The following is a 20794-nucleotide window of genomic DNA, read 5'->3' as shown; positions in this document are numbered from 1 at the left end:
GATAGGTGTAAAACTATCATGATGATTTGGACGGTTAGTCCACCCAGAGCGATCGATTCTGCTACCTATGGCAACTTGGACAAACCATCTAACACTGAAACACATCCCGCCCCGTATTAAAAAAACCCCATATTAAACTGATACGAACGGGGAAAAAATAATCGTGAATGTCTTCATGTAAAATACACGTCAGTGAACCAAACAACATGGAAGATATTATCAATGGTACAAATGTACTTTTATTTTTTTATTTTTTGAGATTGCAGCTTTAAACAGTAAACCGATCTCCATGACACTGTGGCAAGGATATTGGTTCATATACATGTACGGCTCCAATCTAGAATGGGTACACGGGTCAACTGGGTGGGGTGATGAACCGGGTGGGGCTTCTACATCGACTACAATCTAACTAATAACAACGGGATTCTTTTTCAGGGTTAGAGATGTTTTATGGCTGAGGAAAGTGCCAAATACAGCATGTTTGAAGCATCATTTGGTAGAAGTACAACTATCCTGAAATAAATGAATGGATAATTGGTGTTGCGTTCGCGGTAGATCGACAGGCAACGGATAAATATGTTTGTATAAGGGTAGTATGTCATCTTGTCGGAAATCATAATTTTTAGTATTTTATTTATTTATTTATTTTCTTCAGTTCAACTGATTAGTTTATCTCACTCTAATTTTATTGTATATTATGCACTTGTACTATAACATACACACCCCACCCCTACCCTCCAAACACAATAAAAAGAAAGAAAGAAAAAATCCCCACCCAAAAATGAAACAAAACAAAACAAGAACAACCACCAGAGTAGCTTCGCTACTAACAACACCCCAACAAAGGAATGGGTTTATATAAAATATTTACTTGTTTAAGTGCTATATGCTACGTATTACTACGTGTATATGATTTATTATTAATGTACATGAAGTAGTATTAAAAACATGACTTACCAAACTCAGACAATGCAACTGAATATAAATATAAATAAGTAGATAGAAACGAGAAAACGTAAAACTCGTCCACTTTCGAGCCATCTTGCATGCTGGATGAACCAGGAAGAATATTCATTCAGAAACAATAGATGTTATCTTGCTTTAAACGAGGTAATAAAGAATGACTGATACTCGTCTAGCAACATAGTATTGAAGCTAAAACACACACAGTTCACAAGTACTAAAAGGCCCGTTACTTATTTAGGACATTCTTTGCGTTGTTTTTTATGACCATTTTCTGACATGGCGTTGCAATCTGAACGAGAAAACCGTTATCGTAATCAGATTTGTGGGTTTTAGTCTTCCAACAGGCAATGCATAAAATACAATACACCCGAACATTTCAAAATGGAGTGTTTTACTAATCATCGCAGACAGTAAACTAATATTACATGAACACTGGCAGATAGACAAACAGGGAGATAAACATAAATGACTGATACAATATATTAATGTGTGGATGAATGAATGGATGGCGTAGACATCGGGATCCTGTTCATAAGTGTCTGGAGTAAGCAGACAGTAACTGAGTATTGTCGTATATCACACAATGAAGTACGCATTGTTCGCTCCATAACCGAACAGGCTCCCATTTGTGTGTGTATGGGCTGGGTTTTGCCAAAATTACAAGGAAAGTCCCGAATCTGGATAAGAATATGTATTATTATTACCCATATGGGCTCAAATATACGGGGTAATATTTTTTCGATCTCTGCTCAGTGTGCAGATTGCTTCTACAGTCACTGATTGGCTGGCTTTAAAAAGACAAGATTTGATTGGCTGGCTTTAAAAAGACAAGATTTGATTGGCAATTACATACTGCCGGGACTACGTTTTGTTCATTCATGATTCCATTCATCGGTCAAACTATTACTACGAACTTCAAATATTTTTTTACAATACGAACATTTACGGAATTAAAAATCAAAATATATGTACAAATGTTTAAAAATGTTTTTATTTTATTATTTTGACTGTGTTTTTATGGAACTATTCTTTGGTGGATACTGTTGGGTGTGCACCGGTAACGGCGCGTATGAATATATTGTTATGGCTGGTAGAGCTTGTTAGTTGTTACAGCAGCGAGAACGTAAATATACTTTTAAAATCGTTAAAGATTGACAATGGGTAATAAAGAGAATAACCAACTCACTACGAGGAATTACGGATTATCTGTCCCTCGTGAATTAATGCTGTAAAACCCTCGCCAGAGGCTCGGGTTTACAACATTAATTCACTCGGGACAGATAATCCGTAATTCCTCGTAGCTCGTTAGTTATTCTCTAAATATTAGCGGTAATACCAAACAGCTATATAGAGTTGCCCCCGGTCTCGTACGCTTATTGTTCGCTCTAGGGGTGAATGGGTCTGCATACCCTGTACACCCTGTAACTACATTCAACTTTGGGAGTCTAATTACAGAACCGCACATTGTGGAATACGTAACTAGCCGACGTTATCTCGCTTTTCTTATCTGATTACTAGTCGACTAATTCAAACAAGAAATTATTTTGTATTTCTGAAAATATTCAAATAATTGGTAATAAATTTGACAGGTCAAGATCCACTAAAATACGCCACAAATGGTGGACATTCATTAACTGCAAGTAAGTGAGGATTTAATGTTTACAATAAAATAATAATAACAACAAAATGATAATACTAATAACAGCCAAGATAACAAAATAGAAAATGTGTTAACAATATATATACAAACAACAGGTTATGTCGCAGATGAATTAAAACAATATATACAATTGTATATGTCAGGTCAATATATTCAACCTGTTTTAATGTGTACGGTTCTTGTGAAATATCAGCTGTTGATATTTGGCTATACTTTGCTAAACTTGGTTACATAGTGTATCTTAGTCCTCTATCTTACTGTACGGAGAACCTTCACCAATAACATCAACATCCAGTCTGTCATAATTATTAACATTCTCCTGGCTGCTTTCTGCCGGATGTGACGAGTTTACGTAATCATGTTGTGCATCATTGTTCTGGCCATTTTGAGTGTTAAAAACACGTTCATCTGGCGGAGAACGAACATCGGTTTCACTGTCAACAACTTCATAGACCGAAGAAGTTGTGGTCGTCATTCTATTGTTAGGTTTCTTTGAAAACGAGACACTAGGCCCACTCGATGTTCGCAATTTTCTAACAATAAGAATAAATCTGAAAAGAAGAATTGCAATTCTTTACTAGCAGAAAACATATGCATGCATTATTGTTTGCAAATAGGAACCGTATATCTAGTAGCCTGGGCACTACTTATATAATCAAGAAACAGTAGTAATGTAGCGTAAAATGTTTCAGTTTTCCACAGTGAATGGGTGCATTTTTAAGGACACTGTGGTGATGGCACACACACACACACACACTACTACTACTACTACTACTACTACTACTACTACTACTACTAAAACATGTTCGTCCGTTGATGTGCGTTACATCAAACGGAGTCAACTTTATAATATGAATGTCACCTTTTAGTATCTGCATTAAGGTTTTGTTTTAGAATAGCATTCAGAATATGTTAGATGCACTGACAATGCATGTGTTTGCTTCTAACCCATAGTTAAATATAAAGTTAAACGCGAGTATTGATAGTGAAATTCAGAAGAAACAAATCAATGCGCTGTACGAATGTACACAATATTAATTAATCAATTTGGTTTATTCAGTTAATTGTTTGTCACCAAGTTTAAACGCAGCAGGTTTATTCTAGCATACCGTTTAAACATGCTGAAACATTCAACAAGGCCGCTATATGGATATAATATATTAGCATTTCTGAATTTTGCATACATTCTGAAAGTAAAAGGTCCTACCCACTAGAATAACATATTAAAACACAACTACAACTGGACAAAATCCAACAAAGGAGAAACATCCTCCCACCATATGGATTATTGGCAGAGTACTCGCCCGACGAGAATTCAGTCTTACTATGGACACTGGTTTTCCAATTTCCTGACTATTGGAGAGTAAATATCAAAGAAACGTTGGTGCTTTACCGACAAGACTAGTCTGTCTGGCGGGTTACCCCCCCCCCCCCCCCCCCCCCCCTCTCTTTATCACGAACAGATGTCAATAGCCATATGTTAGACACCAAAATAGTCATATGTCGTCAATATTCTTTCCTTGTAATTTCTATGTTACACTGCCATGTTTTATAGACCATTTTGAACACAGTAAATTTTGTGTACATGTCTTGTTATACCCGGTATTTGGCATATGCTAACTGACATCTAGAGTTTCATTTGATATATGGTATGAAACTGTTGAAACACTTTCCACGTGTTTCATTTTATGTGTTTGTGACGGTACATGCTCTTAATTTCTTTTCGCCTGTGGCGATATTAATTGTTTTAGAAGGCCGTGTGCAGTTCCAAATGCACTTAGCCCAGATGGGCAACTTGTTACGTGATACCGTTGCGCGACGGTCATCGAGCTTTTCTAATACACACCTAGCGCAGGTGTGGAGGCCATGTGGCTAGTAGTTACGTAATATCTCCAGTAGTGCTGTTTATGGCCAGGGGATTGCTCGCGGATGGCGACAGCCAGTCTGACGATCAGAGAAAAATAGGCCGGCGTGGTGGTTGTGGAAAATCCACATGATACGTGAGGTACCACTGTCTCTGAGAGTTTTGAATATATAGCTAGGGTTTAGAGATATCTGGGAGAACCATAGGAAGGTATCCAGGGGGAACGTTGTCCGTCCGGACTTGGTAATTATTATTTCTGCTCTGTTGTATAACCTTGATGTGATTGATGTGACTTTAAATATTTTAATACTGTATTATACCAATATTCTTTAGACAGTGTCTTCGGTCATCTGACGAAGTAAATCGTAGACTTATTGTTCTATATATATACGAGTACCCGGTATTTGGTAATATAAAGCTTAGCCAGTCATCCTAGAGGACCTAGGTAAACTGTAGGTTATTGTCTTTATTGTGATAGGTACCAGTATTAATTCTGTGTTACAAGGTTACTGAATGAGTAGTAAGGGTTAATTAAAAATTAACCAGTTAGGAATAGAGTGGTAATTCCTTTATTACTTAAGTTCCCCTAGAAGCGTTTCTCAATTATCACACGTGTGGGTGTTGTGTCACGGTGAAGTGATTAGCATATTGTGTAAACTAGACACCTAGAGATTAACTAATTAAGTGATCAGTTCTGGGTTGTTATTATTATTGTTATTAATTAACTACTGCGGCAGTACATTTGTCAGCGTAGATTAATACAGATTCTAAAGTGTATTGTGTTTTTGTTGTGTTTTCTAATGAACTAAACGTGCTATAATAATATATACTTTATATAAGATCTTATCTCTGATCATACCTAGACGAGCCAAAGCGGTTTTGAACCGCCCGTTACAGAGAGATCTAATAGATATACAGTTAGGAGAGATATTTGGACATCGTGTTTCATTCAGTTACGGGTATTATAGGATCCCCGTGACAGGAGTAGAAAATTGGGGCGCTCGTCCCGGATCTGAAACGGGACATGCATATTTAAAAAAGTATTGTTTGTAAATGGGGGTTTATAAATTAATTTTACAAATTAACTAGAAGTAGCAACGTTGTTCACTAGAAAATTAATTAATAATAAGTGCGTCATATCTAAACATGGATAAGAATTTGCTGGATAGGCCTACGCTCAGTGTAGTGGAGATTAAGCGAGCACGTAAGGCCGAGTTAGTTGCAATCGCGGGTGAGCGAGAAATTGATTTAACATAAGCTAAAACCTTAGGAGATATAAGGACAATTATTATCCAGGAAGTTTTTGGTGATAGTCCTGTTATGGAAGACAGTGAGATTGTTCCAGAGATAGACATAAATGAGTTAAGTGTGGAACAACAATTAGCTTTTAAAAAGCTTGAGTACGAAAGAGAAGAACGTGCATTAGATAGAGAAGAGAGAGAGAGAGAGAGAGAGAGAGAGAGAGAGAGAGAGAGAGAGAGAGAGAGAGAGAGAGAGAGAGAGAGAGAGAGAGAGAGAGAGAGAGAGAGAGAGATAGAGGTAGAGATAGAGAAAAAGAAGATAGGGATAGAGAGAGAGAGAGAGAGAGAGAGAGAGAGAGAGAGAGAGAGAGAGAGAGAGAGAGAGAGAGAGAGAGAAGAGAGAAATAGAGAAGATAGACAGAGATAGAGAAAGAGAAGAGAGGGATAGAGAGAGATAGAGAGAAAGAGAAGAGAGGGATAGAGAATTCCAGTTAGAAAAATTAAAAGTGGAACATGAGTTAAAGTTGAATACTGAAGAAGTTAGACGAGAGGCAGGAAATGGTTTTAACATGTCGGAGGCTTATAGATCAGTGCCTGTATTTGACGATCAGGAGGTAGATATGTTCTTCCAACTTTTTGAACGGGCCGCTAAGCAGCTAAATTGGCCGCAGTCTAAGTGGACATTGTTAGCCGTGTCTAAGTTTAAGGGGAAGGCTAGTGTAGCTTATAATTCAATGAGTGATGAGCGAGCAAGTCAGTACGACTTAGTTAAGGCGGCAGTGTTGAGGGCTTATGAATTACGACCTGAGGATTATCGTTTACGGTATAGCGAGTTGAGAAAAACGCAGGGTCAGTCTTATAGTGAGTTTGTGGCTAAGAAGGCAGGGATGTTTGATAAATGGGTGATTTCTCATCAGGTAGAGTCATATACCGAGTTACGGGAGTTGTTGATCTTACAGGACATTAAAAATGGATTACCAGTTAGCTTACGTATTCATTTAAAGGATCGTGATGTCAAAAAGATAGAGGAGGCGGGCATAGTGGCAGATGATTACGTGTTAATACACAAAGCTCAGGCAGTACAGGGTAGCTCTTTACAACAGGGTGATAAGAAGAAATTTCAGCCAGGGTTTTCCCGGGAAAGTAACTATCGGTGAGAGTCTTCTAGTTGGTCAGCTAGTCAGGCAAGGAATGCACCTGGTGGGAAAAGTAAGGATAGGCCTACATTATCAGCCAATGCACGAACTTTTCGTCCACATTGCAGTTACTGTAAAAAAGATAACCATCTTGTCGGGGACTGTTTTAAAAGGAAACGCGATAATGCGCACGTGATTGGTTTAGTGAGGTCAGCTCCGTTAGCGACAGAGTTAATGGTTAGTCCCATGGCAGAAAAGGTAAACCCGTATGTGTCCACTGGTATGGTTTGTGATGTGAAACAAGAGTTGTGTCCTAAGGCAATATCAGTCTATTGAGATACGGGCTGTAGTCAGTCGCTGATCACGTCGGAGTGCTTAGCTGGTATAGAGAATTCAGATACAGGACGTAGTTTGGCTTTAACCTCAGTTACTGGAGAAAATATGGTTGTCAGGTTACATAACGTTTTCTTGTGTTCGAAGTTTGTGATGGGACCAGTCATTATGGGTGTTGTGAAGGACTTGCCTGTTGAAAACATAGTAGTTTTGTTGGGTAATGATCTGACTAGTCAGTGTTGTCAGCCAAAATGTGACAAATTGTTAACTGAAGACAGCCCTTTACCAATAAAAGAGTGTGAGGTTGATGAGGTTAGTTATCCTGCGTGTGTAAAGACTAGGGCTATGGCCAGTAGGTTAGCACGGGACCCAGAGGATAGTTGTGATTTGTCTGATACGTGTATGAGCCATGAAATTGGAGTGGATGAGGTTATCAGTAAAATGGTAGGTAAGTCAACTGACGAACTAAATGTGGTGGAACCTGTTGACCTCCCGCAAAGGGTAAATGAACCAGTTGTGTTTGATAGAGGGGACTTACCTTGTAACAGACAAGAGTTGATTCTAGAGCAGGGGGCTGATCCAAATTTGTTGGCAGCTCGCACTACCTTGTTAACTGTGGACAAGGGAGTATTAATGAATAAGAGAGTTAGAGATAGGAAGGCTAGGAAGCAACTGAGCCATGCTCAGAGCAAAATAAAATCAGTGTTTGATAGGAAGGCTAGGAGTCGGGAATTTAAACCAGGGGATAAGGTGCTGCTGTACCTTCCCATTAAACGGGGTTCATTGCAGAACAGGTATTTCGGGCCCTATGTTGTGCACAAACGGGTTAATGAGACAGGGTATGTGATAAACACTCCTGATAGGGTTAGGAAAAGTAGGTATTGTCACATCAATTTGCTAAAAGGTTATTTTGACAGACTGCCGATAGTTCCAGTGCTACCTGTCCAAATTGAGAGTCACTCAATTTCCTGTGATGACGGCAAGACTGCAGACGTCAAGTTGGCCAACAGCCAGATTCTAGCAGACTTGAACCCCCGGCGAAAAAAGTTGACTACGCTGATACAAGACAATGTTTCCATTTGTCAGAACCTTCCAACGGTTACCAACACCTTAAGCCAGGATGTGCGCTTGGAATCCAACGCTACACCGATTCGACAGCATGCCTATCGGAGAAAACCTGGAAAAACGTGCGACACTGAAAAAGAAGGAAACGAAGTTTCAGTGGTCAGAAGAATGCGAGAAGTCATTCAACCGTCTCAAGCAGATGCGGTCCTCGTCTCCCGTGATGGCAGCGCCAGAGTACCGAATGCCTTTCAAGCTAGCTGTGGATGCCAGTGACGTGGGAGCTGGAGCTGCGCTGTTCCAGGAAGACGAAAATGGACTGGACCATCCTGTAAGCTTCTTCTCCAAAAAGTTTGACAAACACCAGGTGAACTATTCCACTATAAAGAAGGAAGCTTGGGCCATGGTACAAGCTCTGAAGCATTTTCAGATTTACGTGAAATCGACAGTGCATCAATTGGTGGTCTTTACTGATCATAATCCGCTTACCTTCATTCACAGAATGAAAGCCACCAACCAGAGAGTTTTGAGGTGGAGTCTTCTTCTGCAAGAATACCCAATTACCATTGAACATATCAAGGGCACATCCAATGTAATCGCTGATGCCCTGTCCCGAAGTTGAACGTTATGATAATGTGTTGACATTCTTGATTTCTGTTTTGTTTATATATATTTTATTTGTATACCAGGGACTCAGAGACTCAGTGTGATTACTGGTAGTCACCTTATTATTACATGTGTTATAAATGCCCGGATGCGTCGGTTAACGCACTTTTGTTTTAATGTAGTATATTTCCCTATTCCTAGAGTAGAGGAAATATCCTTTTTGAGGTGGGGGTGTGTGACGGTACATGCTCTTAATTTCTTTTCGCCTGTGGCGATATTAATTGTTTTAGAAGGCCGTGTGCAGTTCCAAATGCACTTAGCCCAGATGGGCAACTTGTTACTTGATACCGTTGCGCAACGGTCATCGAGCTTTTCTAATACACACCTAGCGCAGGTGTGGAGGCCATGTGGCTAGTAGTTACGTAATATCTCCAGTAGTGCTGTTTATGGCCAGGGGATTGCTCGCGGATGGCGACAGCCAGTCTGACGATCAGAGAAAAATATGCCGGCGTGGTGGTACGTGATGATACGTGAGGTACTGCCTTGTACCCCCAGGCGATATTCGCTGTCTCTGAGAGTTTTGAATAAATAGCTAGGGTTTAGAGATATCTGGGAGAACCATAGAAAGGTATCCAGGGGGAACGTTGTCCGTCCGGACTTGGTAATTATTATTTCTGCTCTGTTGTATAACCTTGATGTGATTGATGTGGCTTTAAATATTTTAATACTGTATTATACCAATATTCTTTAGACAGAGTCCTCGGTCATCTGACGAAGTAAATCGTAGACTTATTGTTCTATATATATACGAGTATTTGGTAATATAAAGCTTAGCCAGTCATCCTAGAGGACCTAGGTAAACTGTAGGTTATTGTCTTTATTGTGATAGGTACCAGTATTAATTCTGTGTTACAAGGTTACTGAATGAGTAGTAAGGGTTAATTAAAAATTAACCAGTTAGGAATAGAGTGGTAATTCCTTTATTACTTAAGTTCCCCTAGAAGCGTTTCTCAATTATCACACGTGTGTGTTTTGTGTCATGGTGAAGTGATTCGAATATTGTGTAAACTAGACACCTAGAGATTAACTAATTAAGTGATCAGTTCTGGGTTGTTATTATTGTTGTTATTAATTAACTACTGCGGCAGTACATTTGTCAGCGTAGATTAATACAGATTCCAAAGTGTATTGTGTTTTTGTTGTGTTTTCTAGTGAACTAAACGTGCTATAATAATATATACTTTATATAAGATCTTATCTCTGATCATACCTAGACGAGCCAAAGCGATTTTGAACTGCCCGTTACAGAGAGATCTAATAGATATACAGTTAGGAGAGATATTTGGACATCGTGTTTCATTCAGTTACGGGTATTATAGGATCCCCGTGACAGTGTTAAGGAATGATTACGCTGACATGTTCATTATAATTATTTACCTGATAATAACAATACACTCTATAATCACAAACACGGACAGTACTCCAATAACCGAAGATAAAACTGCAATTGTCGAATCACTGGCTTGTTGTGGTGAAACTGAAAATATATTTCCTGCGTAAAACATATATTAGAACCTAAATCTAAGATATATTCAACAGTGCTAATAGTTTGAAAAATAAGTATTTGAACATATTATGTTGCATGTTAAACCACTCATGGCAGAAATCCAAGATGGTGGCATAAAATGCAATTTGACGGACACAAATAAGCATCTTTGAAACAACACATAGCTTGTAATAATATTACACTGTTTATGCGTTCAAGGTACCTAAATACATTACTGGAGTCTGAGGTACATGTTTACATTTCTCTGCACCGTAATCCAAGATGGCTGCCCAATATCTCATTCCAGCCAGTGCACCATGATATGTGCTATCTTGGCTGTGGTATGGTGCATACAAATTGCTATTAACAGAAAAATGGAGCGGGTTTCCTCTCTATGGCTGTGGAAATGACCATATGTTTGACATCCAATAGCCGATGATTAATACAACATCCATGTGCTCTATTGTGTCGTTAAACAAAACAAACTTCAAATTTAGATTCAAAGCACATTTGATAAACTATGAACTTAGTAGGAGAGATGTATCTGCAATAACGAAACGTCGAATAAACGACATGAAACGTTTATGCAAGAAAGTCTTCAAAAGACGGTACACTAACGTAGAAATACTGAAAATCATGGGAAGGGGTCCATTTACATTAAGCAAACAAATAGGTAGAGGACTCAGATATATAATATTTTAAGAAAGTGTCTGGATGTGCTTTATTCCTGGGATACCAGACGTTCCGTTTCCAAGAGAAGTACCATTTTCCGCTAACGGAATCTATAAAAACGTATGTTGCTAATCGGAAAGTTTATTTTCATAATGTTCAAAAGCTGATGTCAATCTAAGTGGATTTAATGAAGTGTTGGACAATTCTGCAGTAAACTATGCAAAAGAGTCGTTGTACTGGCATAAAGCAGTGAGTGATTCTGCTTATATTCGAAGGAATTCATAAAGTGTTCAGTTCAGTCCAGAAGCCAGTCTTGTATTGGACAGCCATCTTGGACTACAGTGTAGGGAAATGCCAATGTGCAACTGAGACTCCAGCAACACATTGTGGTCCCCTGAAAACCGAAAGGAAACCAGCTATGTGATCATGCCAGCCATATCGAATTTTATGCTACCATCTTGTATGCCCGCCATAATGGATTTTTCAAAGTGGTTTTCCAATCTCCAAGTCTATAAACGATATATTACAAGACACATTTTACTCACAATTATCACCAAAAAGGAAACCTTTCACAATCCCTACGCTCGGTGGATCCTACACAAAGTCAGGGGTTATGTACAGGGAGTTAGTGTGTAAAATATTGAACATATTTAGTTGTTTCACAGTTATCAAAGGTAGCACATTATTTTGAGGTAGTATATACAATATGATTAACCCCTCACTGTAGAATAAACTAAACTTGACAAATTTACTTCACTATTAGTTTGCCAAAAAGCTAATTTAAAAATCGTATGCTCTTGGTGGATCTACCTCTGTTTTTCAATATCAATTGAAATATTAATTTTGTTACAGATTTTCTGACTGAATTCTGAACGAGTTCGTAAAATACCAGATTAAACCGTCCTTAAGTATGATGCAATACCCGATTGTTACTATTAATATAACGTATTCAACGTTGAACTGTAACAATTATATTACATTGGTGTTAAGTGTTTTGAGAGTTTATAACAAACTAAACGCTACCTGTCGTCGGATCCGTTTTAACTTCGCTGCAGGACACTCCTTGCCATCCAGCAATGCACCCATCGACACACTGTCCTGTGGCCAGATCACATCGTTGGCTGCCATAGCAACGCCTGTCAATACATTCTTCAAGGCACCCCTCTCCATATTTGCCAGACGGACATTCTAAAATGAAATATTTATTCAAACTGAAGAAACTACTTCTAATTCTAATAAGCTCAATTGCTTGATGTATATGTTTGTTCATTTCCATTAGTAAAGTGTTGTCTGAACGTTATTTGATACTGACAGCATTACCCATTTCAATAGTTACAGTGCAAAAATATAATGTTTCATTAAATTAACCACTTATTACCTTTAGTATGTATTCGAGCTACAAAACAAACTTTATACATGCACTGTTTTTGTTAATTTTCAAATTTACTCCAGCAATAATACATTTCATGGTGAGTGTGTTGTCTAACTGAGCAGTTGTACACATTTCGGTGAAATTATTGTAACTCAACAAGGCACAATGTATACTTAAGAACTAAAATTCAAACTAAATGTGGGCAGCTGACATGCTTACATATGCGTTGTGTTGTATTTATAAGCATATTGATCAGCTTTGTTAAGCTGAAATGTATCGCATTCATGGCCATCACAAAAGCGATGTTATAACATAATAATATTAAGACAACTCTAAAACATGCTGAATATATGCAAATGATACGTGTTGGTACATTAAATACTTACTTGTTTCTTATATATGTATAACATACATTTTAACATGTTGTGCATATAAAACGATGTATTAATAAAATACGCCAAATAATCACCATGCGGAAGTAGATACAAACAGTATACTACTTTTATATTTGTTCATCATACGTTTTATAACACATGCCAATGCAGTATCAAACAAGAGAAACTATATTAAATATAAGTTTAATGCTTTAAAACGCCCATGGAAAGGATGCGGTATTGGGAAAACACACACTGAAACACCATCACCACTGAATAAACAGTAACACATTTGACAAAAACAAAGTTTGTTTAAAGTTTGTTTTGTTTAACGAAACCACTAGAGCACATTGATTTATTATTAATCATCGGCTATTGTATATCAAACATTTGGTAATTTTGACATATAGTCTTAGAGGAAATCCGCTAGAGTTTTTTCATTAGTAGGGGTCACTATATATGCACCATTCCTTCAGACAGGATAGCCTTTGATATACCATTCGTGGTGCACTGGTTGGAACGAGAAATAGTCCAATGGACCAACCGACAGGGATCGATCCCAAACCGACCGCTCATCAAGTGAGCGCTTTACCACTGGGCTACGTCCCACCCCACATTTTACAATGTTATGCATTTACATATATAATTAATTAAAACATGTTCTTACGTTGAATACAGGTTGTATTTATCCATTCAGGTTTACACCTTCCAACACACTCTCCAGTCCGGGAATCCCATGGCGAGTTGTCGTCCTTGCAGTGCCTCGTACTACAGTCTAGACTACATTCTACGCCATATCTGTCATCACATTTTGAAATATGTTTTGATATGGGAGGGTGTGTGTGTGTGTATATATTGCAAAATATGTATACAAAATATTGACAATGAGTACTATACAATTCTAATAATGGGCCATATAAATATACATATACACTATTTATAAATGTAATACATGTTTAACCCCTGCAGTTAAGAAAATGTCCGCGTTATAATTTGCCGTGAAAAAATAGTGTCAATTTTTCTGTTAACATATTCAGTGGCGGATCCAGAAAATCTATTGGGGGGGGGGGGGGGGGCATGACATGAGGCGGAATGCCATTGGAACTTTGGAGGCCCCTGCCGCCCCCTAGATCCGCCTCTGATATTTGCAACTCTGGATTGTAAGTAAATTTTAATGATTAGCTTGTTATTTGTGTTGTTTGCCAATATGTTGTAAGATTTATTTATACAAGTGGCGGTATTCGTTGATTAAAAAGTGGCATAACAGTTTACACGTAAATGACACGTGCACGTTCAAGAACAATGGGGTAGCGTAGTCAGTCTGCAGTGACGTTCCAATGTCTGAATATATTTAATGCAATATACAATTAAAATAATTTTCGTTAATAACGAACGGCATAAAGACCAAATGTTCCCTTTCAAACCCAAGTAAATCGGTAAAGTTTGTTTTGTTTGTTTTGGATTAGGTCACTTGGCATATTTTGCAATATAAATGACGCAGAATGTTTTTGTTTTGTTGTTTTTTGTTTTTGTTTTTGTTTCGTTCTTTATTAATCTATCGGAACGATCTCTCACTGTATATGTAGGCCTATATTTACGAATATATTCTCATTAGGCTGACAATAACACTTCAAGTGACTTGTAGGAGTGTGTGTTAAACGTTTTACTGAAAATAAAACACCCGTAATGCACCATAGCCACGGTTCAACGATATACAAGCTATCACACCCCCCCCCCCCCCCCCCCCCCCGTGACCTTTGATTGTTACGCTACCTATTTCAGAAAATTTACCAATCAATATAATGGGGCCAGATCGGGGATGTCGAAGAAAGCACAGGTGTGAAATGTGATATGCACCTAAATCATGTATCGGAAAGCCCAAATAAAAGAAATATTACTCAAATTAACCCAACTGACAATTTTTCACTATTTACAGTAATAAAAAATAGACATGAAACTTTTCCAAAATTAATATCTGAACTGCCTTACTGGTACATAAAAAAAATGTAAAGATTTGTTTTTATAAATAAAATATTATTTTATTGAATAATATTTATACTGCATTATTAAGATAGTAAAATGTGTTGTGTGAACGCTTGTACAAACGTTATGTAGCGTTACATGGGATGAGTGTACTGAACAACATTACGTAACGCACTTTTGTATTAATAAAATATTTTGTTTATTTTTTAATGTTTTTTTTTTTACCTTCTCATAAACACTGTCACGACAACAGTGTTTAACGTACGTAGTTATAACCCGTTACATGTTTCCATTAGTAGCAAGGGATATTTTATATGCACCCAGGGGCGTAGCGTGATTTGGACCTGGGGGGGGGGGAGGGGGGGGCAGGAGGATTCGAATATTAAGCAAGTCGACCCTTTTCTATTTTGGTTTTGCACAACCAGAAACCAAGATCGTTATCCAAATATATTATGAACAAAATGGTAAATTTCAATTTCTATCTTCAGTAATAGATACCTTGATTTTATGTATTGTATTATACTTTTCACCCACAGCTCCTCACACTGTAGTTTTATATAAATATATATAAATAATATTTTCATATACTTGCCATATGTGACACCCAATAGCCGATATGTATTTTTGTGCTGGGGTGTCGTTAAACATTCATTCATTCATTCATTCTAGTAATAGAAAACTAAAATCTAACAATCGCAGTGAATGAAAAATTGAACAATACAGTCAAATTAATTCCTTGACAGCGTTGTCCCTTGATTTAATTACCACTAATTGTCACTAATCATGACACTCACCCACAAATGCTACTTATACATTCTTACGTTGAGTACAGGTTGCGTTCATCCATCCAGGTTTACATCCTTCAACACACTCTCCAGTCCGGGAATCACAAGGAGAGTTGTTGTCCTTACAGTGTCTCGTCCTACAGTCTAGACTACAGTCTGCGCCATATCTGTCATTACATTCTGAAACAACCATGTATGACTTGGTATTTTAAACTTCAAGATCTATTACTAAACAATATGGTCTAAATGCTTAAATGTTCGGTGTTCATATATAATGTAAATTCCAAAATTAATTAAATAAATGTTCATGATAAACAAGTAAGATATTTGTGGGAACTACCAGTGTTGGATAATATATGTTTTGTCATCAATATCAATGTCGTAGTCAGCATCAGACAGACGAGGCAAGCGTAATTCCCCCAGATTGATTTTATTTTTCCCATGACACTGATATTTATTTTATAGGTCTGGGTTTGTCTCGGTGTTTTTTTCCTCTCTGGCTACGCCTCAGAATATAAACGCATCATAGCTAAAAAACAACAACAAGTTAACCAGATTTAAAGTGTTGTTCTTTGTGTACAAGAAAACTATGCATTTCTCCTTTGATTGACCAAATCTTTAATTTATGCAGGCCTACTAAATCAACTTATATTTTGCAGTGTAAGAAACATGTTTTGAAAAATGAAATAAAAGAGAAGTTTAATATATGACACTGAAAATAGAGACTGATCTGTTTGAAAACTGAAACAAGAAGCAACTGAACAAATTATGGTATCCAAAGCGGAACATTGATGATTGAAAATACATAATTGAATTCACGCATTTCGACCACTGTTGGTCTATATTATTCATTTATGATATACTGCAAAGGATTAGTGGCCACAATTCCAAAATTGACCCTAAATAGACTATCAAATTATTTCACATAAACCCTCTTCATTAACATAACCATAGAACCACTGGCGCAGCCAGTCGGGGGCCATGGAGCAATGCTCTCTCCAATCAGAATTCTCTTTTCCCCATCACGTTATATATGTTCCTGTCGCCACATAACATGACTCGTATAGTATGTGTTTGGCCCCGCAATGTGGGTGGCCTCCTAATATAAAATCCTGGCTACCTCAGGGCAGAACTTTCAATTAAAAGGATTTAGGAAATGTTTTATTTAACGACGCATTCAACACATTTTATTTACGGTTATGTGGCGTCAGACATATGGTTAAGGACCACACAGATATATAGAGGGATGAAACCCGCTGTCGCTATTTCATGGGCTACTCTTTTCGATTAGCAGCAAGGGATCTTTTATATGCACCATCCCACAGACAGGATAGTACATACCACGGACTTTGTTACACCAGTCGTGGTGCACTGGCTGGAACGAGAAATAGCCCAATGGGGCCACCGACGGGAATCGATCCTAAACCGACCGCGCATCAAGCGAGCGCTTTACCACTGGGCTACGTCCTGCCCCGTAAAAGGATTTAGCTGCACATCAAGGTATATATACCTAAACAGTCGACACCCTTCCATCGTGTCTGACAACCTGTTTCACATTTTCCATCAGTCTTATTACAACCTGACTGTCCGCTACAGTGTCTGTCTGTACATGACAGGGAACAGTTGGGTCCATACCACGGCCAGCGACAAACTGAAAAGAAAACAAATTACTTAAGACATACAATAGCGTATACCAATATTATTAAGAAACACCCCCTAACCCTCCCCCGTACACAAACACACACATACACATGTACGCACACAAAGACACACGTATAAAACACACACACACACACACACACACACACACACACACACACACACACACACACATTGCATACCTTTTGAACAATCGACGTCTTTCCAACCCGGCTGACAACCTCCTACACACAATCCAGTGTTAGCTGCACAGGTCGAGTTATTCAGACAGTGACGATCAGCACATCGCTTGTCACAGTTATTACCGTAAGTCAGTCCTCCTTTACAATCTGTAATATAAACCATAATTATATATCATAGTGTGTGATAGATAGAGAATACTACATGTATGGCCATTCGATACCATCTGTCTTATGACGGGTTGTTTCAAAACGTATCTAACGAGCGAAATCGAGATGCATACGTTTTGTAATGTTATGTATCATAAATGTTATGTAACGGATAGGAATGTAGTATTCTAGTTTTTACATATCTTGAAAAACAGATTAAAAATAAATTTAAACACCTTTTCAAAATAAACATGTTTATAGTGTGTCTCATACAAGTCAATTTCGGGTTAAATTGTACGTCACAGATGGATCGATTCGACCGTGCTTTTTTAATTGGATGGTATGGCATGGGTAACCTGGTCATCTCCTATAGCAGCCAGTCATATGTTTTAAAATGTTATCGCACGTGTATGTGTTCTCACCAACGGGTGTGTAAGAATAAAAGTCTAATGATAAAAACGATGTGTGTATAAATTTGAAATACCATGTGTCATGAATATAAAACAAAATACTGCTCATTAAGGTTAGGAACATGCGGCAAACAGTCGATATTAGGATGTACGAGTGATATGTAATTTACGATATTAAAAATATTCATTGAACAGGTAACATACAATTATTTCACTGAATCAAATATAACTGAAAAGGGACCTGGAATATGATTCATCATTTTTCTCTGTATATAAGTCAGCTTGACAAAATTTTGACTTTTAGATTGTGTATACAGTTAATTGTTATACAAAGACATACATGTGTTTACTTTTCATTCTTTTTATCCCAAATTGTATAAATCTTCAGACATTCATTTCAATCCACTTTAGATATATTTATTATTTTATTAGATACATTTTAGGTGGTGTAAATATAGCGAACAATAAAATATACCTGAATATTTTAATAACAAAAAATTAAAGACAAAATTAATTCAGTAAATAGACTGTCAAAATGCACATTACATATACATAAGACAATTATAATGTTTAATAGACTCAACAACTAATGGAATTGAAACTGAATAATAAATAATAATACTAATATGACTCATACATGTTGTAGGTCAGTGGTATACATATTTCTGCCTCTTATTTTTAGTACTAGTATGTCATGTAGATCACACCAAGCAATACTTTGCCGGAAATAACAAATATGTCAACGCAAGTCCTTTTTATAAATTAATTTGGTCTACGATGATTACCTGTGCAGTCGATGCCTTGCCAACCAGACTGACAACTATTGTCACATGACCCATTTACTGGATTACATGCTGAAGTTGAGCTCGTCTTACAATGTCGAGATGAACACTGTAGTGAACAGCTAGGTCCATAGCGCCCAGCGTAACAAACTAAAACGATAGATATTATGAAACAAAATACCAATACGCCGCTTATTATTCTGTAGACGACCAAAAAACCACTTACTAAGGTATGACAGGAATACAAAACAAAAGGGTAACTGTGTGATTAACTGGATTGCTAGCAGACATTATTACACAATATCTTAGCTACTGAATATATGAATAATAATAACTTTATTCGCATTAGGCCTAATGGGCCTTGAACACATAATATATACATATATACAGCAATATATTGTTAGTATACAACTTGTATAACGTAAAATCGCATTGACACATAATTCGGTTACATTAGTGACATGGCGCGTATGAGTATTAACATGATGTTTATAAAATAAATAAATACTAAATTATAGATACACATACTAAATATAACAAACTTTCTTCTTATGCATTCACGATCAAATGCAGGGAAAACTTAATTGTAAACATTTTTGTTTCTTTTTTTCAAAGGCTTTATAACAATACAAAGCTAACCGTCTTACCATTCGTTCATTTTTGTTATTTAACAATTCTATAAATTTTAACACGCTAGGGACATTTTTTGTAATATTTTGGTATGTAAGGTCTGATAGATATGTACATACGACAAACAAGTTTAGAATGGAATTCATTTTTTTTAAATATCAAATAACACATTTACTATTTTCCAGTGCAATTGGTTTAGGGTTTTCCCATGTTCCCGTTTCAATTAATAATCTATGAGCAGCAATGCGAAGTTTCGTTAAATCAGTTTATACTTTCCAACAGAAATACTGTCTAAATATGATTTATAAGAAAGAATATTTGATATATATCGGTATAGTGATGCTTTTGAAGAAAGATATAATCTCGAATGCCAACCCTGTTTAAACATATATTTTAATATTTGCTCTAATAATGATAAAAACACCATTTCATTCCCTACACCCTGATTTTGCTAGACTATAGAAAAGCCAGTATATTTAACAAATTTCTAACACGAATAGCCCAGTTATGTGTTCTTTTTACGAGAAACGCATTTAAAAATAGCTAATGTACAATGCATTAAAGGGGAAGTATCAAACTTGTATAATAATTGAAATATTTAATAATTTTGTGAAATGTAAAGATGATACTGCAAAACATTACACACAAATAGTTATATAATTTTATAAATTTGTATTATTGCACAATTCAATAAGGGTGACCAATAGGTTAACACATTACACCACAGTTTAAATTCGAATTGGATCTTCATCTTGATAGAGGTCTGGCTGCTGTTGACATTGATACGCGTTGCATTTATTTTATTTTCTTTTTGGCAAATGATTATCAAGGAAACCACTGTTTTAGCCCAGTGGCAACACATTACAATTTTGATATTCTCGAGATAATTATACAAATGTTATATGTAGAATCAATTGACATGTAGCTATTTATCACAAATGTCTGTAAACATTGCGATATTTGACACTGGCAACTTTGGGAATGCATCTTTAAGAGACATCATGGTAGTTAGTTCTGTCAGTTCTAAATTTCTGTTTGAGAACACTTATTACCGGCTTAATTCTAACTGCGCCGCACTCATAAATTAATAATAAAACCAGTATTTACACCAGAAGCCTACCTAGTGAACAGTCTTGTTCTCTCCATCCTGACTGACAACCTCCCACACATCTCCCAGTATTCGTGTTACAGGGAGAATTCTGCAGACAGTGACGACCAGCACACTGTTTCGTACAGCCAGAACCGTAGGTTAGTCCTTCCTGACATTCTGTAACAAAGAATATGTTTTCAAACAAGTCCTCAAGCAGCATTTAATGAAACAAGTTGTTACCATGGCTGCTTTCTATGTATACAGAAGCGGATGCTGGTGCGGCTGTGAATTCAG

General features: G+C 37.1%; 1 protein-coding gene across 1 annotated transcript in view; it reads right to left on the bottom strand.

The window, feature by feature from the left end:
* Positions 1-2273: 2273 nt before the first annotated feature.
* The window catches only part of LOC121374526 (multiple epidermal growth factor-like domains protein 11), a 52077-nt gene continuing 33556 nt past the window's right edge, over positions 2274-20794 (bottom strand). Inside the window, exons 10-17 of the mRNA XM_041501630.1 lie at positions 20531-20677; positions 18784-18930; positions 17442-17588; positions 17111-17251; positions 15637-15780; positions 12110-12274; positions 10306-10405; positions 2274-3177 (exon numbers count right to left, since the gene is read on the bottom strand). Of these exons, the coding sequence (XP_041357564.1) occupies positions 2868-3177; positions 10306-10405; positions 12110-12274; positions 15637-15780; positions 17111-17251; positions 17442-17588; positions 18784-18930; positions 20531-20677 (1301 nt within the window). The 3' untranslated portion in view covers positions 2274-2867. The remainder of the gene's footprint in view (positions 3178-10305; positions 10406-12109; positions 12275-15636; positions 15781-17110; positions 17252-17441; positions 17589-18783; positions 18931-20530; positions 20678-20794) is intronic.

Source organism: Gigantopelta aegis, chromosome 6, assembly GCF_016097555.1.
Source record: "Gigantopelta aegis isolate Gae_Host chromosome 6, Gae_host_genome, whole genome shotgun sequence".
In the NCBI taxonomy this organism is placed as follows: Eukaryota; Metazoa; Mollusca; class Gastropoda; order Neomphalida; family Peltospiridae; genus Gigantopelta; species Gigantopelta aegis.
This window is presented reverse-complemented; position numbering and strand designations above follow the sequence as displayed.